A 21477-nucleotide genomic window follows, 5' to 3' on the forward strand; every position below is an offset into this window, starting at 1 on the left:
CTATATGAGGTCTAGCAAGTATTCGGAAATTAGACCAATTCCTCTTCTTCATCATTTTCTTCTCATCTGGACGAGTTCTTCCCTTCCTTTCTCCTGAAATTTTTAGGATCCGAATTTTAATGTATTCCCATTCATTACTGCCATCCTCTTCTCTACTCCCATCCTTGGGGTGTGTGGGAGGGCTAATACTCAAGCCCTCAGATATATTTGCAGGAAGTGAAACAAAAATTTTCCTTTTCAAGTGTATAATTTATCTAAATAATGTTCCTATCTTCTAGGAAAACTTACCTACATACTTTTTTCAATAGATAAGATTGGGGTTCAGAATTACCTCTTCATTCTCCTGCCTTTTTTCCCCACAGCACAGCCTATATGGTAGTCTTGTGCTGAAAATTAGTGATAATTTTAGGTAGCTTTTTTTCTGATTTTAAACAAATATCATGAATTTGTGCATCCAAATTATCCATGCCCCTTTTAAAATGGTTGAAGCCTGAGACACATTCTGTGCAGTTGTACCCACGTACTAGCAAACTCATTCTCTTTGAAGCTTACATTAAAATTTTGAAGGTAATTTGAAGTCCTTCAGTTAGGACTTGTGCTCAATCAGAGTAACATTGTTTTTGGTGCAAAATAGCATGTGACTGAAGCACTAAACTGATATTCTTATATGCATTGCACACTGAAGGCAGGTAGTTCATTACAAGTGGTCCTGAGATATTTTAGACAAGGGTAGCATCGTTACAATATATATGTGAATGTCTAGTCTCCTGCTATGACTGTTGGTAAAATGGCTCTTCTAAGCTTTTAATTATTAGAGTACACCTAAAACTTTGATACTGACAAGAGCTTATTGCCTATTGAATGTACTCAAAAAGGTAATACTATTGGTTGAGAATAAACCTTATCTTTAGAATTTTTATGAATTTAGACCAGAGTAGGGATGGCTGGCTGACTCAGTTGGTAGAGCATGCGACTCTTGATCTCAGGGTCGTGAGTTCAAGCCCCACTTTGGGCATATAGCTTACTTAAAAAATAAAGAATCACATAAAAAAATTAGACCAGAACATACTCATTTATTCTGATTAAATAGGCTATTCTAATTTTATGATACATGCTAAACATTAAAATGGAATCTTGATTTGTAATCCATTAGTAGGAAATAATTTATACTCAAGGTAGCACTTTTGAGTATCTCAAAGCATATCCAGATTATCTGAGTGTTCCTTGTAGTTCACTTGTTGGCTGATGCTAACATTGATTGTTCTTATTCTCAGTCAAGTGTCTTGCAATGTACTTATCAAAAATGGGGGAAGTAAAACCCTTTTTTTCTTTTAAAAATTTATGATCTATATCCCAAGAATCCTTACCTTCATGAAAGACTTATTACTGATTCACAAATTAGTGTTCTTAGAAGTGTTCTTAGTTTAATTTGACCATTTCTCCAGTGAACACAGAAAAGCATGTTGGATTTATGGGATTGTGTTATTTTAATAATCAAGAAAAATAAGTAGAAATAGGTTTTTTGTAGGTTATATAAATCAATTTTAAGCATATCTCACAATTGCTAAGAATCCTAGTGTTTATGTCTATTCATTATATATTTAGATTGTCATGACAAATAAAACTTACCAAACATCTTAAATTATTTAACTTTGCATTTCTTAACTCCTAGGTTTCTGCTTGGGGTGGCTATGTGTTTATCATTAACCTTATTCCGCTGCATGTATTTGTGTTATTACTGATGCAGAGATACAGCAAGAGAGTCTACATAGGTAAGTGATCTGACTTTTGAAATTTCAGCTTGTAAGAGATGTTTCATATACATTCTCTTCATTGAACAGCTATTTCTGTTTGGCCATATTACCCATAAGAAGGTAAAAATAATTTCATATATTTTTTTGCTCTTTTTGTATTAATAAGGTGGGTCAGGCATTTTTACCTAAGTGCATTGTTACCAACTTTTCCTTGATGAGTTTTTCTTTTGTTTTTGTAGAAATTAGTCTACACATACTAGATTTAATATTTGTCAGCCTAGCCTTTTTTGGGGGGGAGGCGGGAATGGGCATTCTATTGTGAAAATCATTCATATATATGTATTGTTCAGATTTGGCTTAGTCACTATGAAATTGAACATCCTCAAAGTAAACAGTTTTATAAACTTTTGAAAGCCCTCTCTGTATAATATATGGCAATCTTAGTCCATTTGGGCTGCTAAAACAAAATACTACAGGCTAAGTGGCATATAAACAACAGAAATTTCTGGTGGCGCCTGGGTGGCTCAATCGTTAAGCGTCTGCCTTCGGCTCAAGTCATGATCCCAGGGTGCTGGGATCAAGCCCCACATCGAGCTACCTGCTCAGCGGGAAGCCTACTTCTCCCTCTCCCACTCCCCCTGCTTGTGTTCCCTCTCTCTCTGAGTCTCTCTCTGTTAAATAAATAAACAAAATCTTAAAAAAAAACAAAAAAACAGAAATTTCTCACAGTTCTGGAGGTTGCTGGAGAGTCCCAAGATTAAGGTACCAGAATGGTCACATTCTAGTGAGGGCTTCTTTCCTGGTTCACAGCTGGTACCTTTTTGCTTTGTCCTTACCTGATAGAAGGGATGAACTAGTTCTCTGGACCTCTTTTAAAAGGGTACTATTCCCCATAGCCCACAGAACCTTATTACCTCCCAAAGGCTACCTCCTAATACCATCACCTTGGGCATTAGGTTTTAAACTTAAGAATTTGGGGGGTGGGGGGATGACACACTCATTCAGACAATAGCATAGACTGAACCTTTTTTCTATGAAATCTTTTTCTCTCTAGGTTAAAACATGTCTTTTGAATAAGATGCTTAATGATAGATGTCTCAAATCTTAGAGCTCATTTTCTATGACAGAACTTTTATGTGTTGAATTAATCAGAAGTTGTGGTCTGAACCCAGTGTCTTAGTAAAATAATACAATTCCATTATGGTAATGTTGTTGGTAAGCAGTAACACAAAAATATAAAGCTTATTTACTTAATTAAAGAAAAAAAAACCATAGTAGTTTGGCAGTTCCTCAAAAACTTAATCATAGAGTTCCCATATGACCCAGCAGTTCTATTCCCATGTATATACCCTAGAGAATTGAAAGTAATTATTCACACAAAAACTTGTACACTAATGTTCATGGCAGTATTCATTATTTCTAATAGCCAGCAAGTGAAGACAACCCAATGTCCATCAACTGATGAATGGATAAATGAAGTATGGTATATTCATACAGTGGAATATTTAGCCACAAAAAGGAATGAAGTACTGATACATCATGAGCCTTGAAAACATTATGCTAAGTAAAATAAGCTAGACGCATAAGGCCATGTATTGTAGGATTCTTTTTATATGAAATGTTCAGAATAGACAAATCCTTACAGACAGAAAGTGGGAGACACCTGGCGGCTCATTCGGTTAAACATCTGCCTTCAGCTCAGGTCATGATCCCAGGGTTCTGGGATCAAGTTCCACATCAGGCTCCTTGCTCAGTGGGGAGCCTGCTTCTCCCTCTGCCTGATGCTCCCCCCTCCTTGTGCTCTCTCTCTCTGACAAATAAATAAAAATATTTTTAAAAAGAGAGAAACAGAAAGTAGGTTTAGTGGTTACCAGGGGCTTGGGGAGTGGGAAGAGTAACTGCTATTGGGTATGGGGTTTCTTTTGGGATGAGGAAATGTTCTGGAATTAGGTAGTGGTAATAGATACAACTTTGTGACCATAATAAAAAAAAAAAACAACCACTCAATGGTACATTTAAAAGGGTGAATTTTATAGTATATGAATCATATCAATTAAATTCATATGTAGTCATTTTTATCATACTTTATTACAGTCACTACTGAAATTATTAATATATATTGAGTGCTTATTTTACACCACAAACTGTCCTGAGTTTTTTACATGTATTTAACTAATTTTCATAACCACACTGTGTGTAGTACATACTGTTACTATCCTCATTTTTACAGATGGAGAAACAAGGATATAATATGTTCAAGATCATGTGGGTAAAGCTTGAACTTATGGCTACATAACCCATGATGCTAAAAATTACTGTAACTGTGTGCCTACCATATAAATAAATACCTTACTGTTGAAATACATCAACCTGTGATACATTTCTACTCTGAACACACTGTAAACAGTCTTTGGGATCCAGAAAGGAGAATGATAGATTCAACTATAAGTTTCAACTTCCTGTTTTAGAAATATATAAGGAAAGGATTTTTTTTAAAGTTAAATGGTAATGGGGGGAGCTATGAGGTTATTTAATTTAAAAACTTTTGGGTCTTGAAAATTTTTTTTTTTCCCCTAAAGATTTATGTATTTATTTTAGGGGGTGGCAGAGGGAGAGAGAGAGAATCTCAGGCTGACTCCCAGTCGAGCACAGAGACCAACTCAGGGCTCAATCCAGTGACCCCAAGATCACAACCTGCACCAAAATCAAGAGTAATATGCCCAACCACCTGAGCCACACAGTTGCCCCAGGTCTTGAAAATTTAATGGTCAGGGGATTAGAGTGGGCAGCAGATTAAGGGATAGACTTGTTAAATGTCCTTGAATCAGGGAGAGGAAGAAGAGCCAAAGTAGTCAGAAGTAGCAAGATAAATACATTGTTAAAGAGGTCAAATGAAAGGATTTTCTACATAAAAGTTTAAAACATGAGCAGTGTCCAATTCCTTTGAGTATTAGCACTAAGATCTAGTAGGGTGAGAATTAAGAAAAGACCTTGTATTTGATGAATAGGATTTCTCTGGTAACTTTACAAAAGTACTCAATACTGCTTTAGTTGGTTCTTGAAAATATTTCTTCTTTTCAGGGGGAAGAAAAATAAAATAGTTTGGGCATATTATATATATGTGTGAAGTTAGATTAGTGAACGCCTCAGGTAATTTCATAGTATTCAAACTCTACACCATCTTCCTTGTTCCTTAATCGCTTATTCCATTCATATAACTAAGAGTATTTTAGGTGATTTTTATGCTCTTTCATAGTTTACTTCTAAGTGGATGGAAAGTGATGGTATAGAACAGTCAGTTCTCTTTCTTTATCCTAAATGTATCAAGATTTAAGTTCAGTTTGGGGCGCCTGGGTGGCTCAGTCATTAAGCGTCTGCCTTTGGCTCGGGTCGTGATCCCGGGGTCCTGGGATCAAGCCCCGCATCGGGCTCCTTGCTCCGTGGGAAGCCTACTTCTCCCTCTCCCACTCTCCCTGCTTGTGTTCCCTCTCTCGCTGTGTCTCTCTCTGTCAAATAAATTAAAAAAAAAAAAAAAAAAGATTTAAGTTCAGTTTAACCTAATGGTCCTGAAAAATATGAAAGCATTATAAAGTATATATACAGGTTGTCCTCTGATTTTACCACATAACATCCTTTGTTTGTAGTTCTCTCTCCTTATGAGTAGAAACATTTAAAGAAATAATGATTGATAAATGGCAAACTCATAACCATACATTTGATTGAGTTCTCAGTATCAAATTAAATGAAGTAAAAATGAATCATTTGAAATAATTATGAAAAATGGTTTTCCCTTTCAGTAAATTTTTTGCATGAGTATTTAGAATCTGTTGGTAAGCCAAGGAAAACTCAAGTTTGTTCATATGTGGAAAGGGGGGCACATGGAAGATAATGTGGTTGTATAGGGTAGGTGTGGCACAGGAGTGGGGGGAATTGGGGGGTTAAGGGATAAGAAAAGCCCCTACTACTTGAAATTTGGGTGGGGAGGAATTGTTGTATAAAGTTAAATTATTTTGTGAAGTTATATTTTGTACTTGGTATATGTCACTATATTGGGATATGAAATACGTTACAAATAGGATTCTGATGTTTTAACAAGAAAAAAGAACACCCGTATCTTATTTTGCATTTATAGAAAGACTGGTTTGCAGGTATCACCTAACACTAATGGGATGTGAAGTTATTTAGCCTTTATAAAGTTTATCACACTTTTTATCATGAAATTATTAAAGATATGAAGACATATTTAGGGGTGTTCACTATGATGTAAGTTATAATTGTGAAAATAGTTTAAATGCCCAGGTTTAAATTTTATTTTCTCTATTGGACATTTAAGTTACACTTAAATTGTAGTGTTGCCATATCATGAAATATTATGGCATCATTAAAGTTGGTATTTGATGATATAGGAAAATGTTAATAAAAGGCAGGAAGACAATAAGGATTACTACTGATATTTTTTCTTCATACTTTTCTCTGCTTTCCAGATTTTCTACAATGAGCATGTACTGAATTCACAATAAATGAGACTTGCTTTTTCATTTACAGGAATGTGAATTTTATCTCTGATGGTTGTTAAGGGTCTCATTAAATTAGAATAATAATTTAATGAGAGGGAAGAAATTAGTTTCTAGTATTGATAAATGATTTTTAAATGTCACTGAGGAATTTGTTTATTGTCTGTTTTATTTTATTTTTATTTTTTTTAAAGATTTTATTTACTCATTTGAGAGAGAGAATGAGATAGAGAGAGCATGAGAGGGGGGAGGGTCAGAGGGAGAAGCAGACTCCCTGCTGAGCAGGGAGCCTGATGTGGGACTCGATCCCGGGACTCCAGGATCATGACCTGAGCCGAAGGCAGTCGCTTAACCAACTGAGCCACCCAGGCACCCCTATTGCCTGTTTTAGTAAGGTCATTTGAGTAAGGAGAGTAACAGAATCACTTTTTTTTTTTTAAACAGAATCACTTTTTTATCTAAAATGTATTTTTATGGTAATATTTACTGGTGGAACCATCATATAAAGAGTTAAGTATTATAGACATACCATATATTTTAGTTCTGTACAAATTATTCTAGGATTGTAGAGTTTGTGAGTGAAGAAAGAGAATCCTGCTATTAAGTGAATTAAGACTAGGAAAGCACCTGGCTGGCTCATTGCATGGAGCATGTAACTCTTGATCTCAGGGTCATGAGTTCAAGCTCCACATTAGGCATAGAGCTTACTTAAAAATTTTTTTTTAATTAAAAAGTAAAACCAAAAAATAAAAGTAAAACCATAAATTTTAGGCATCATATTTATACTTGGCATATATAAACAAAATATATCTAATGCTAAACAACAGAAAAACTTAAAAGAAAAATTGCATGTAAAAATTCTAGGATACAAAAGCTGGAAGCACTAAAATTTAGTTTGTCCAATTTTACCTTTTTTTGGAGGAAATTTAAGCAAATCGGTTCATTAGAGAATTAGATATTTAATAGATACTACGTTTTGTGCCAGCCATTAGAATGCACAGATGATCAAAAGATGGTCTTTTTCTAGGGAGCTTATACTATACAACATAATTTCATTATTACAATGTAATTATAGCATATTAACAAAATGGAAATGGGAAGGAGTCTGTGAAAATCAGTTTTGACTTTTGAGTTTCAGGAAAGTCTTGTTAGGCTTTCCAACTGACTATGTCCTGAAAGTTTTAGAGATAAATCTTGATCTTGAGAGGAGAAAATAGTATAGAAACAGACTTACAGAGGGTTTGTGATGATGTAACCATAAATGAGAGGTGCCATAATGGGGTAAGAATATGAACTGCAGAGCCAAATTAACAGGATTCAATTCCTGGTCTAGTCACTTACTAGTGGTGCAACTTTGGGCAGATTACTTACTTTCTTTATGCCTTAATGTCCTCATGAATCAAATGGAGATAATTGCCACCTTGCAGAATTTTAAGGTTAAATGAAAAGTGCTGTTTAAGTGTTTGCCTCTTGCTGTTGATGTTAAAATTATGAAGGAATAATTAGACAGGAAGAAAGAATTCCAGAGGCTGAGAGGTGATTATAAAGACTGAGGATATCTAAAGATTGTTTCTTTTTTTTTTTTTAATGAAAATAAACTTTCACTACAACTATTTTTGATTATGAGAAAAATAGCAGAGAAATAACACTGGTCTGTTACATAAAGTACCAAATAGCAACTAAAACACAACTTAATAATAGAGTGGTGTGCTTATTTTTACTTATAATTTTAAAATATAATGTATATAATTGAGAAAGTCCAATATTACTACAAGGCTTATAAGCAAAATCAGCAGGTCTTTTTTTCCATTTCCTTGATTGGCTCGCTCCCTAAATTCTTATCTGAGACAGCCACTTTCAGTTCTTTCAGTGGTTTCTTTTGCTTTTTACCACTAATAAGCTTCTAAAGGGTTCCTGTCATCAGTTCCAACGTGTGGGGGTGGTTTTCCCACACCATCAAACAGTTCTCTGACACCAGCAGAGTGTCCTACCACTCAACTCAATTCTGATACCATCTATCCTTAGGTAGCATCAGATGCCACAGGTTAAGGTTCAGTCCCACAAGACTGGCCTCTGCTTTATATGCCAGTCACAAGTCCAGGTTTGTTACCTGTGCTTCTGACCATATGGCTGTGAGTCAGAGGTTCCCATGATCCCCTCCTTGGTTTGACTAATTTGCTAGAGTAATTATAAGAGTACAGGTATATTATAAAAGGATGTAATTCAGGAACAGCCGGATGGAAGAGATGCATTGGGCCAGGTATGGGGAAGGAACATGGAGCTTCCATGCTCTTGCCAGGCACTCCACTTTCCCCAAATTCCACTTATTCAACCTGAAGCTCTTGGAACCCTGTCCTTTTGAGGTTTTATGGAGGTTCATTACAGTCATGATTGATTAAACCATTGGCCATTGGTGATTGAATTCAATCTTTAACCTCTCACCCATCCCTGGAGGTCAGGGGGGTGGGATTGATATTCCAACCCACTAATCATGTGGTTCCCTTTGGCAGCCAGCCTTTATCCTTATGTGAGATGCAAAAGTCACCTCAGAAACATAATAAAAGACACCTTAATCATTCTCATCACTTAGGAAATTCCACCGGTTTTAGGAGCTCTGTGCGAGGAACAGTGGATGAAGACCAAATATATATTTCTTCTTATAAAACATAGTAGCACAACTTGAAACTCCTATTTCTTGGTATTTATTTTCCAGTATCTACCCTTTTAAGATTTAGCTACCATCGGGGCGCCTGGGTGGCTCAGTTGGTTAAGCGACTGCCTTCGGCTCCTGGAGTCCCTGGATCGAGTCCCACATTGGGCTCCCTGCTTGGCGAGGAGCCTGCTTCTCCCTCTAACCCTCCCCCCTCTCATGTACTCTCTCTCTCTCTCATTCTCGCGCTCTCAAATAAATAAATCTTAAAAAAAAAACAAAAAAGATTTAGCTACCATCATTAATTTCTACTTAGACACAAATACACTTTCCTATCTCTGCTCCTAAATGCATTCTTGTTAAAAATAAAATCTGATATCTGCTTAAATAGGGAAGACTACCAGTTTTATTTTTTGAAATATATAGAATTCTTTGTTTTGGTAATGTCCCTTGAAAAACACTATGACAGGCTTTAATTTTGTTGGCTTAAGATCAGAAACAGCTCCCATTTGTTCACATGAAGTTTAACAGGTAAAGTATTTATGACACTGACTCTTTATTATCTGTACTAATACTTATCTTTATTAACATATTCCATTCTAAGGCCTTAGGAGTATTGTTAATCAAAGACTATAGGGCAATAGCGTACTGAGGTAGATGCATGGGGTAATTGATGGAATAGAAGAGAAGTGTCATTCCTGGTCTTGCACATAACTTCTATTGTCTTACAGGGTAATTTTCCCAAGAAATTAGAGTTACCTGCATTTTACAGTTAAATAAATGAAAACTCAGAGAAGAAAAAAATTAGACCTAGACATAGAATAATTTTTTCTAAAATGACATCTCTAAATCAGCTGAGAATTAAAAAAAACAACATAAGAATTATGTTTCTTATACAGAAATACAATTTTTTTCATTGCCAGTAACAATTGATGGGCTAGAAATACTAAATATCAAAGTGGTGTCTTTCCCTTTTATGCTGATACACAGTTATAGGTAATAGAACATCTTTAAAACCTACTCTAAATAGTAACTTTCATTATAAAATAACTCCTAAAAGGGATTCTGTATGTAAATAAACTAAAATCATTTTGATAGTTTTGATCTGAGATATTGAAAGTAATAAAGTATAAAAGTTTTATATTTGTGGCAGATAAATTTTTACCACAATGAAAGATTACATTTATAGCCTATAAATAGATTTTTATAAGGAATGAATATGTCCATATAACACTAAAGCATGATTTTCCCATGCTACCTAGAATGTTCAATTTGTCCATGATGTTTTATCTTGAGTTAATTGGTTTGCCTTTCTTCTTTATTGTACCTTCAAGGGAACATGAGCCAAGAGCAGACAGACAAACAGGGACTACCATAACTGCCTAAATTTAGCAATTTGTCCCCCCCCCCCAATTTTTGTATGAAGTTTTCGTTTTAAAGTTCTTTTGCAGTATTAGTTCAATAAAGTGAATTTTCCAGATGACTGTCCTGTAGTAAGCATTGAAACTAATTATTGGAGGAAAGGGATGGGGAAATTTTCCTTAGCCTAGATTATAATACTTAAGGATTCCTTTTACAACTTTTTCAGTGGGTACTTTAATGGTTATTTGGGGGGAAATTTTATATCTAGGTGTGCACTTGAAGATGCTGTTGCTTCTGCTATCTGTATTGTTAATATTATTTAGTTTGCAAAGGGTTAGTCTTCTGCTGTCGTCTTATTTTAAGACCCAGGATATATAGAACAAGAGTCTTACCTATGATTTAGCAGTAATCATTAGCTTAATCAAAAAGGTTTCTTCAGTGAATAGAAACAACGAATGTTCATGTTCTACAAACTAAACAGAAGCAGTGAATCATTTTATACTCCCATCTAGAAGAACAGATCTGAGATTTCCTTTAAGGATCTGTTCTTACTGAGAATCTTGTTTCATAGTCCAGAAGACTTGCTTTTGTGTAGTATAAATTAACAGATTCTTCGTGGTATTATTTAAATGAATTTAGAAACCTAGTTAGCAATAGTAGTTGACATTAAGAGATACATTAAGAAGAACCTAAACAAATTTAGTTTTTTAGTGATAAAGTGATTTGTGACTCTGCATGGTTTAAATTCTTTGTTTTGTTTTACTTAGTTTATGAGTGAATTAAGGTTGCTGATATTTGTCTGTTACTGCTTCTTTGCATATTAAGTTTAGTAACTAATCTTAGCTCTAAAGGAGTTAATTATTTAAGGGTCCTGGGATCGAACCCTGAGCCTCAGTGGGGAGCCTGCTTCTCCCTCTTCCTCTCCCTCTCCCTCTGTCTCCCAGCTCGTGCTCTCTCAAATAAATAAATAAAATCTTAAAAAAAAAAAAAAGCCCACAAAGGTTCATTCTCTACATAGTGATGGGCAGTGTTTTTGGAAAAGAAAAATTATTTTCCTTATATATGTTTGTTAATCATTAAGAAGAAGAATTCATATTTTTATGTGGGTTTTTTTGTTTGTTTGTTTTAAGCTTTAATTCATATAAGTTTCTTATCATTCTTCATCCTGCTTATTTACCCAGGATTCGCAGTAACCAAGTAGTAGAGTATCTTTATGAAAAGGCTTCAGCAGTCTTACAGTCCTTTAATCATATTTGTTAATAATAAAGCAAAATTGGTTGGATTTTCAAATATTTCCCCACGGTGTTTCTTTTGGTTAATACTGTTTTGGTTGAGAGAAAAGAAGAATGGCAAAGGAATATTTTGTTAGCCCTTTCCATTAAATATCAACCAGGAGATAAAGGAACTCAGAAATGCTACGGTGATTTAATGGTGGATCCTAGTTTTGTTTTGTTTTGTTTTTATTATGTTAATCACCATGCATCACATCATTAGTTTTTGATGTAGTGTTCCGTGATTCACTGTTTGCGTATAACACCCAGTTCTCCATTGAGTACGCGCCCTCTTTAATACCCATCACCTGGCTAACCCATCCCCCACCCCCCTCCCCTCTAGAACCCTCAGTTTGTTTCTCAGAGTGCATAGTCTCTCATGGTTCATCTCCCCCTCCGATTTCCTCCCCTTCATTTTTCCCTTCCTGCTATCTTCTTTTTTTTTTTAAACATATAATGTATTACTTGTTTCAGAGGTACAGGTCTGTGATTCAACAGTCTTAACAATTCACAGCACTCACCATAGCACATACCCTCCCCGATGTCTGTCACCCAGCCACCCCATCCCTCCCACCCCCCACCATTCCAGCAGTGGTGGATCCTAGTTAATGGAAATTTATTATTCACAAAACCTTTTCCAACTTTAAGTAAAAGGAAGTACAACAGTATCTTATAAGTATAGAGTACCATCAACATAAGTCTTTGCTTTGTCAGGGAGAAGGTACTTAAAGGTTATTTTGGGGAATAACAGGAGCTTCTTGACAACTTAAAATTTTAATGGAGCTTGAATCAGAAGTTTCAGTACCTTTTATAGAACAACTCATTTGTGTGCCTTAAGGACAGCAGTTTTCTGTTTCATTTTGGCCCTACCCCTTGGATAAAAAATAAGGTATTTTAACAGTGAAAGATGTTTAGGCTCTGTTTAGAAGATTAGTATTTGACCCAAGTCAAAGAGATTTTCTTTGGCTGGAAATAATCAAACAGAATAGTATACCTTGTAAAATATCTAATGGCAATTTTTTCTGGAATTCTTCGAGTACATTGAGAACATCATGTGCAGTAGTGAATGCCAGTAACTGTGCTTCCACAGGATGGCAGTGTGGTAACATTTTCATGATGTAATAAATGATTTACAACATTTTTGGCATTGTGCATTTTCTTAGAGATCACTACTTTGGTGGAAATCTTTGTTCTTCTGGTTTAAAGGGTAAAAGAAGTAGGTTAACATGGATGGATAAAAAGTCGTGCTGGATATGGATAGTAAGTAATTTGGTCAAGTTTCCTTAGAGAGTTCATAGGAAGAATTGGGAATGATTGCTATCTGTGAGTTTGTGTTGTTGAGGTCTTCTGAGAACATTAGAGAATGACAGAGATGGTTTCCACTGCCTCTTCAGTGCTGATGTCAAGAAGAGATCTCTCCCTCCTTGAGTTTTTGTAGAGTCAGGCTTTTTCACCGATGTGACATGTACTTGCTTCATTGTATTGTAGTTATGTACATCTCTGATTTTCCCAATTAGATGTCTAACTCTTAGAGGATGGAATTGATCTTAATAGCTTTTTTGTATTCTTAGAATGCCTTGACCATAATGACATAAAGTTTATATTTGAATGAATTAATTAGGTAATTTTTAAACACACTGTTAGATGCTATTGTACAAAGCCTGGAGGAAAATGTTTTCACTTTATAGTGAAGATTTTGTTTATTTTTAAGAATTGAGAGTCACTTCACTATTTCTTTCCACCCAAGTATATCTAATTCTTATTTTCTGTGTTTTAAAACATAGCTCTGTAAATGGAATTTAAATTGAGGTACAGAAATGCATATTTAATTTTACAGAGTCAAGGAGAAGGACAATATTAAGCAAGATGAGTTTGTGATATTTTTTATTACCTGGCAAGCAATCCTGACTTTTTTTAATAGAAATATTTGTCTGTGTAGTAAAAAGTGCTGTGAGGAGGAACATATATCCCCCTATGTAAACATCACAGGATCAGTGATCCAAAAAATATAAAATTAGGGAAAACATGAATCCAGTTCTCTTAGAAGAAAATGGTGACTTTGGATTATTACATATATCATTTACCAGCTTTGTATCATTGGTGCATATCTAATATGGATAAGGGCATTCAAAGGTAAAATATTGTTGAACTTACTTCTTTCTATTAATTCATTTTTTTTTTTATATTAACCTATGTTTACAAAGTAATACAAATTAAAGTCCCACCTGGTCTTTTATGTTTTCTGAGATTGAGGTTCTTTTTCTTGAACAACTCTCCATCACTCTTATTAAATAACTTGAATTCTAGTGCATCTGTTTCTATATGAAGAGTTTTTTCTTTACCAATGACAGTGTCTCTGTGGGGTTGCATAAAACCACCGAATTGAGAATATTAGGAGGTTTATTCTTCTTTTTGAATAAGTCTGGAAATGGGCAGATCCCTGAGAGGAAACTTCGATAGTTCCCAAGCAAGTGGTTGCTTACGTTTTTACATTGCCAAGCATATAATAGTCCAGTTTGAAAAGAGAGAATGTGAATATGTTTATGTGAGCTCACCATACATTTTAGTGATTATTTCTCGAAAATGTGACTTAAAGAAGTAAATGGGCTAGAGACTTTCTACTTTTTATTTTTTTCTAAAACACAAAACGTATTGCTTTTGCAATTAGAACAAACTAGTAACTCATAGAGACAAATGAAGATTTGTGTTTAACTTGCACTGGGATGGGGGAATGGGGAGCAGCTGCTTAATGAGTGTGGGGTTTTCTTTTGGGGTGATGAAAACATTTTGGGACTAGAGAGCGGTGGTATTTGCATAACATTGTGAATGTACTAAATACTTCTAAAATGTTCACTTTTAAATGATTATACATAAATATCTCAAGTTTTTTTAAAAAGGCTTTATTTTTTATTCATCATGTGCCATTTATCATATTTAATACAAATTTTGTGACAGTATTATAACATTCAGTGTTCATTAGTGTTTATAAGAAAGAGAAATCTAGCCTAAGAGGCTATGCTGTTTGGACATAAGTAGACTTAACTATAAATAAAATACATAAATGACATAAGGTTTTCCCAGACCTGGCCTCTTTAGTGTGCCTCTGTGTGTTCAGTATTTGTCTAGGGTTTGATTTCTCGGCAGTAGGTGTCTAGTAAGGCCTGTTGGTCATAGAATCTTAGGTTATTATTGTAAGGGTGGGGGTTGATCTACAAATCTTTTTGTCCAAACCCTCATTCTGTAGTGAGAAAACTGAAATTTTTTAAGTAGGTGTTCAAGATCAGGATCACTTGTTTCCATTTTTTTCTGTTTCTGCCTCAGTGACTCTTTGCCAGTGCGTCTACACAACACTGATAGAAACATGCTGATACTAGAAATCCCATTAACCAAATTGATTGACAGTTTGAGTCACATAATAAAAGACTTTTATGCATTTGTGTTCAAGTACCTCACTGAGGATAATTCCATTCCATAATTAATATTCCTGGAATGTGCATTATTAGGTGGACTACTTTTGTAGTCTCCTCTAGACAACCAGTTCTCCATTATCTTGGGCATATTGGAAACTGTTCACATACACTGGTCCTTCCTATTAAATTTACTTGAGCTTCTTAGCCCTTTTCCTAACACTGTAGTCATCTCTTACCATACAGCTTGGGAGACAACTTAACATTTGAACCATTAGCCCATGGTTTACCTTCCATAGATGGGTTTCTTTTGAAAGCAAATAAACATTCTTTCTCAGCTGAGTTGGAGAGAAGTGTATGCTGAATGCTGTGCTACATACAATGTAGAATATGGATAGATAAACTATAACAGTTCTCTTCCTAAATACACCACAGTCTTTTTTCCTAATAGCGTAGTTTATTTGCCAACAACTATGGACTGTGTTTCATAAAATAATGTGAATAAGCTTCTATTATAAGTGGAATAATTTCATGTTAACTTATTTGAGATGGGTTTTACCTTCATTTCTAAATAACTTCCAATTATAATGATTCCTAATTCTAACTTTCTCTGTAATGAACTTAATCAAAATAGTGATCTGTGAACACCTAAATGCAAAACAAGTTATTACACAAATTCTAATCCCTCCGCCATGTCCCTACATTTATGTTTATATAAGCCAAGAATATTATAGTTTACTCAATGTCAAGAGCAAATAGTCTTCCTTTATTAGACCCTAATAAATTCAGAAACTAGTCTGTTTTATGGCTTGACTTTTGTATACTTAGTCTTTTTCTTCTTTTATGACCGAAAACTTGGTGAACAGACATGGTGGGGGTTGTTTCTTACTGAGAGGTACTGTGCAAAGTGTCAGACTATAAAAAGGATGTGGAATACTTGAGAGTTTTTGAGACGATAGCTATTTATGTATGATGAGGATCGGTATTCTTTAGGTCATGCTTCAGAGTAATGCCAATAGGAATAGTTTTTAATTATTTATTACATAGCTTCTGGGGCATGTCAGTTATTATTGATAGATTGAAAACTTGATTCCATTTTAGGAAAAGGAAAGCAGCACCAGTCTTCTAAACTGTTCTAAGTGATATTTTACAAAATAAAGTACTTTAAAGATTGGTAGAAAGAATTTTCATGATTTATAATATGTGATTAACCAGCAAATATATATCAAATAGAGCAGTCATTTCAAGATTCTATTCTTAAAATAAGGTTAGTTAAAACTTTGCTAAAAATGTGAGCTATTGTATACATTTATGTTTGAAGTACTTAATGGTAGTAGTAAATTATCCTTGTTTCCTATTTTGTCTTTTTAGCATATAGCACTTTCTACATTGTGGGTTTAATATTATCCATGCAGATACCCTTTGTGGGATTCCAGCCAATCAGGACAAGTGAACACATGGCAGCTGCTGGTATGAAAAAATACGTATTTTCCTTTTTCTAAAGAATATATGAATGTATTACCAGCCAGTCTTCAAGAGAATTAAGGGTTTTTTTTTTTCATTTTCTTTTTGATTTTAATTTTCATCATACGGTTCTAAAACATTGCCACTATAAAATATGAAGTCAGAGTTTTATTGAGACTTTCTGATACTGTGTTCCCAAATGTGCCTATTTTCCCGGCACTGTTGTTTTGAAAAGGGGAAATATTCCTTTTTGCACAATCCATGTTATTTGCAAATACTAAATAACATATGCTTGGTTTAAACAAATATTAAACAGTGTATCTACACTGAGTGTACTGCATTTCAGCAAATTTAAATGGAGCATTTTATTTTTATGTCCCTTATATCTCCCTAAAATATTTTATCTACTAACTGAAATTAATGACTTTTGTATTGATTATGAAGTAATATAATTCCTTTCCATATGAGCAGACTACTTTGCCATTATTAATCTAGGTCACAATTAACAAGATAATGGGAGACCTTTGAATAAAACTTTAACAGAGATTCTTAACACAAGGTCCATGACACCCACAGACTTCCTGTGGGTAGTTATTTTATTTGCAACATTTTATAAATTATCAGTATATTTAACTCTGATATGATATTCCATAGCTTTTATGAGATTCTAAGTTAGAATCTTGAACTCCCGCCCCCAAAAAGTTAAGAACCCACACCTTACTGTTACATAGCATTTTATGAATACTTTTACTTACATTTCTAATTTGATATTATAAAATTACCAGGTAGTTTTATATGCAAGAAATGTATATCCAGTTTTGAGTATATAATCCTTTATAGCAATGTGTGTAAAGATACACAATCACCTGACTTTTTCTGTTACATGGGTTATTATATTTCCTAAAATCTAAATCTATGATTATACTTAACTTTTAATCATTCTAAAATGGTTAAAATTCTAAAATTCTGAAAAATAAATTTTTTAAAAGAAAAATCAATATGCCATATGGGTTTAGGATTCTCTCATGTCTTTTAGTTTTACACCTAGTGCTTTTGTATTATGTTTTGTCTATTTTAACAATTAAATACTTTCTGCTCTTACTGCTCTAATTTTATCTTAGCACTCACCCTTATATTTAGTAATTTAGAATCTTATATAAGTGTGTAACTAAGGTCACATCCTATCACTCAATCATAAAGAGTAACTATCAGGATTATCCTGGTCCAAGTCATTTGTATCCTTCAGTAAATCTAAGGACTCTTTTTGTAATGACAATTCTATTTTTTTTACCCCTAGAAAACCTGTCACTAAAATATGGGACAAGGGGGAATTTAATGGATTAATAGGCTCTAGTTATGGAAATGAATGAGATTTTTCGTATCTGGTCCATATATAGGGATTCTGATCATTTTTAAAAATGTAAAACAATTTTTTAAGTGTTTTTGACAAAGGAAATGTTGGTTAGATGAAATGACTAGGCTTTGATATGTATGATACAGGGTATTTTTAAGAAGCTCTTTAAATTAACCTTTTTAAGTATCTTTGGAAAAGTGCTTTGTTGATTATTTATATCACCCTTTTCTTTAATTAGGTGTCTTTGCATTGCTGCAAGCTTATGCTTTCTTGCAGTATCTGAGAGACCGATTAACAAAACAAGAGTTCCAGACCCTTTTCTTTTTGGGTGTATCACTAGCTGCAGGTGCTGTGTTCCTTAGTGTCATCTATTTGACTTATACAGGTAGGTGTCATCACCTGTAGACTGTGAATCTTGTCTTTAGATTATTCAAAAAGGTAATTATTTTACAAATTTTGTACATTTTCTATTTATCCTGGTTAGGTTAAATACTGTGGTGGTAGTCTTTATGAACAATATGAGAATAATAGTCAAAGGTTCTAAAATCTGAAGAGCACTACAAATTGTAATTTTTTTTTTAAACTGCATCTCAACTTTAATGCTTCAGTCCCAGATAAATACACTTTCAAGCATCCTTCTCTTGATAGATAAATAGCCCCAAAGTACTTAAATTCAGAGTTTCCAGTGTTACCTACTGTAAGCTTGCCATTACTCTGTGTGCATACACTCTCTTTCCAACTTTTAAACACTCAACCAAATCAGTTTCCATCTGCGTCTAGATTCCAAGTGACTTTCTAATCCTGAACTTCAGTAGTCCTAGAAACAAATCAGATTCTCTCTAAAGGCATTCCATCTGTCAAATTAATGTACTTGCCTAGCTCAAAATCAAGAAGGATTAATTGACAAGAGTGAAGGCAAGAATGTTTAAAATCATCTTTGTACTTTATCTAAATTTGGATTAGATAATTTAGACATCTTCCCCCTTTTTAAATTATCAAATGCCAACTTAATGTCTTAGCTTTATTTTACTAGTCAACTAGAAGTTTAAAGGAGAATGGGAAAACTTTCTATAATTTTATCTATCAACTTGTATTTCTCTGGAAATGTGATCTCCATGGATATTTGTTTTTATATAATTACTAATTTTATCTGACTGCCAGCTATATGAAATATGTTGTCACCTACAAAAGAAAACTGAAATTCTTTTAGTATTAATTTACATTAGTCCATAACAATCAGTTAACATAAACAATAAAAAGGCAGATTGATTTCCTCTACATTTTTCCTTCCAAGGTTACATTGCACCATGGAGTGGCAGGTTTTACTCATTGTGGGACACTGGGTAAGTGCAGATAAGTTATTTGCCCTAATATTATTTTAAAATACCTTTTTCCTATGTTGCTGTATTTCAGTATCTCTGTCAGTACTTGGGCAACATTTCTGACGTACCTAGCATATGCTAGTTTAAAAATTTTGAATCATCCCTTGGAATTTATCTTTGTTTAAAACTCCTGTTTCTTAGACTGCACCTTTAGTATGATATATATATATCATACATTTCTGTTCTACATGTTCAACTCCTTATTTTAGTTTTGTTTGTCAAAACATTGCAGGTAACATTGTGCCCTTTTAATAATTGATTTTTGCTTTTAACCATTCAGTTTCCATCTTAAGTAATACTTAATTTTTAATTCTTAAGGTGCTATGTTATAAACCCATATGCTGTAGTTATGAGGAAAAAATTTAACTTTTTCCCTAATAACACATTAAGTTCTTGATATTTTTAATCTGTCAAATACACTAGAGGATATTTTTGCATTTTTAAAGAGTGCTATTATAAAATGAATTAATAAAAAATTTTGGTTTTAAATTAGTCAACCAGTTCAGTAAAACTTTTTGTGTCTAAAATGTTTTCCTAAGGATAAGAATATAATCTGTTGATGATAGTTTCTCTCTCTTCCCACTCTTTGTCTTCTTTATTACTCCCTATGTGGCCCAGTAAACCTACCAATAAACAACTTATTGATGGGGCCTGCTTGACACAATACCAAAAGGGCTCATGCCCAGGTCTAATTAAAGGCGTAAGTAAATTATGTATAAATGACAAGCTAACATTTAGACACCTATTTCAAGAGATCAACCTGTGGATCTCCGAAAAGTTTGAAGGAGAACGCTAGTTGTAGACAGTTATTCTGATGAGGTTAAATTACTAGGTCAAATTTTTATACGTCATTCTTATTTAATTGACTATTTTGGAATCTCAGGGCTGGGAGCAATTTGTCCTGTCCTTTCAGTTTCCCTCCCCTGCCTTTGTGCCATCTTGTTAAGAAAGGTATTGTGGCAATATGGTATTTTACAGGATAAGGTATTTCTGCTAGTAATAAGTCTAAAAGATGTGAAGCTTGTTGATAACAAACATAGGAGCTAAGCAAAACTGCAGAAAATTCGTATTTGAACAAAGATTTTTGTATTAAAAGTCAGAGCCAACACTTTTATAACTGACTTTAGATAAGTCTTCCAATTTTAGGAGTGGCATATTGGTTTTTAGTTTACCAGTGTAGACCAGATTTATTTCCATTTGTAGGTTACATTGGAATATACTTTCAAGCAAGAAGGGATGGGGGATAGGGACCATATTTATAGTCAAAGGAAATTTCTTCATCTAAAAGAAACTCCTGTTTTATTTAATTTTAAACAATATTAACTTTTTAAATGCCAGGTATGCAAAAATACACATTCCAATTATTGCATCAGTGTCTGAACATCAACCTACGACTTGGGTATCTTTCTTCTTTGATCTACATATTCTTGTGTGTACCTTCCCAGCAGGCCTATGGTTCTGCATTAAAAATATCAACGATGAAAGAGTATTTGGTAAGAGATTTTTAATAAATACTTTGATTTGGGACAATTATTTATTTTCTTTACTGAGGTTATTATCACTTTAAAGTTTTATTTTTCTTTGCTTGAGTCTATGCATATTCAAGATAAATTTCCTCATTTTGCGTGTTTAGTGAAGAAAAATTCAGTCAATTTGCATTATATTTACTCATATTAAAATGTTTTAAATTAATTTAGAACAGTTATATAAAATTTTCATTCAATTGAGTATGTTTTCTGAGAGATGAATGTTACTATAGTCTGTGGCTGAGAATTGGAAATTATAACTTTGTTGACAATATAGTCTTTATTTTCTGAATTAGATCTGGTTAAGTAGGAAGAAGTTCACAGCCTCATCCATTGTCCATATTTCAGTGTAAAGTCATTTTGTAATGGAGTAGGAATCACCTTTAAGTTAACATCCTCTTCACTGATAGATTTGTGTTTATTTCAAACTAACAAGGTGGTATTTTCAAACTATTTTAAAGCCAAGTGTTTAAGATTTGACATTCAAGATATAAGTAGACAAAATAAGCAGATAGTAAAGACCTTTACATGATTAAGTCATCACAAGAAGTATGTGTTAAAACCTGAAACTTTAAAAAAGATTTGTAACATGCACACTTGAACTTGTGCAGGTATGATGTATGAACCATGAGTGACACTCAAATTACTATTCTAGAGTAAAGTCGGGAGAGAAAAATAGCACCTGCATGAGTTATAACCGAGGATAACATTCATTTTTGTCCTGTTTATATAGATTAGTGACTTTGGATAAGGTCTTGTTAATATTCTGTCATTCAGAAGAATGATAGAATTA

General features: G+C 33.8%; 1 protein-coding gene across 1 annotated transcript in view; it reads left to right on the forward strand.

The window, feature by feature from the left end:
* Positions 1 to 21477, forward strand: part of STT3B (STT3 oligosaccharyltransferase complex catalytic subunit B) — a 100691-nt gene that overhangs the window by 63883 nt on the left and 15331 nt on the right. The window contains exons 5-9 of the mRNA XM_045903928.3: positions 1673 to 1772; positions 16330 to 16428; positions 18015 to 18161; positions 19071 to 19119; positions 20497 to 20651. Coding sequence (XP_045759884.1) covers positions 1673 to 1772; positions 16330 to 16428; positions 18015 to 18161; positions 19071 to 19119; positions 20497 to 20651 — 550 coding nt within the window. The remainder of the gene's footprint in view (positions 1 to 1672; positions 1773 to 16329; positions 16429 to 18014; positions 18162 to 19070; positions 19120 to 20496; positions 20652 to 21477) is intronic.

This window comes from Mirounga angustirostris, unplaced genomic scaffold (genome assembly GCF_029215605.1).
Source record: "Mirounga angustirostris isolate CCGP_5_RB_7025 unplaced genomic scaffold, mMirAng1.0.hap1 SCAF_1, whole genome shotgun sequence".
NCBI classification, from domain to species: Eukaryota; Metazoa; Chordata; class Mammalia; order Carnivora; family Phocidae; genus Mirounga; species Mirounga angustirostris.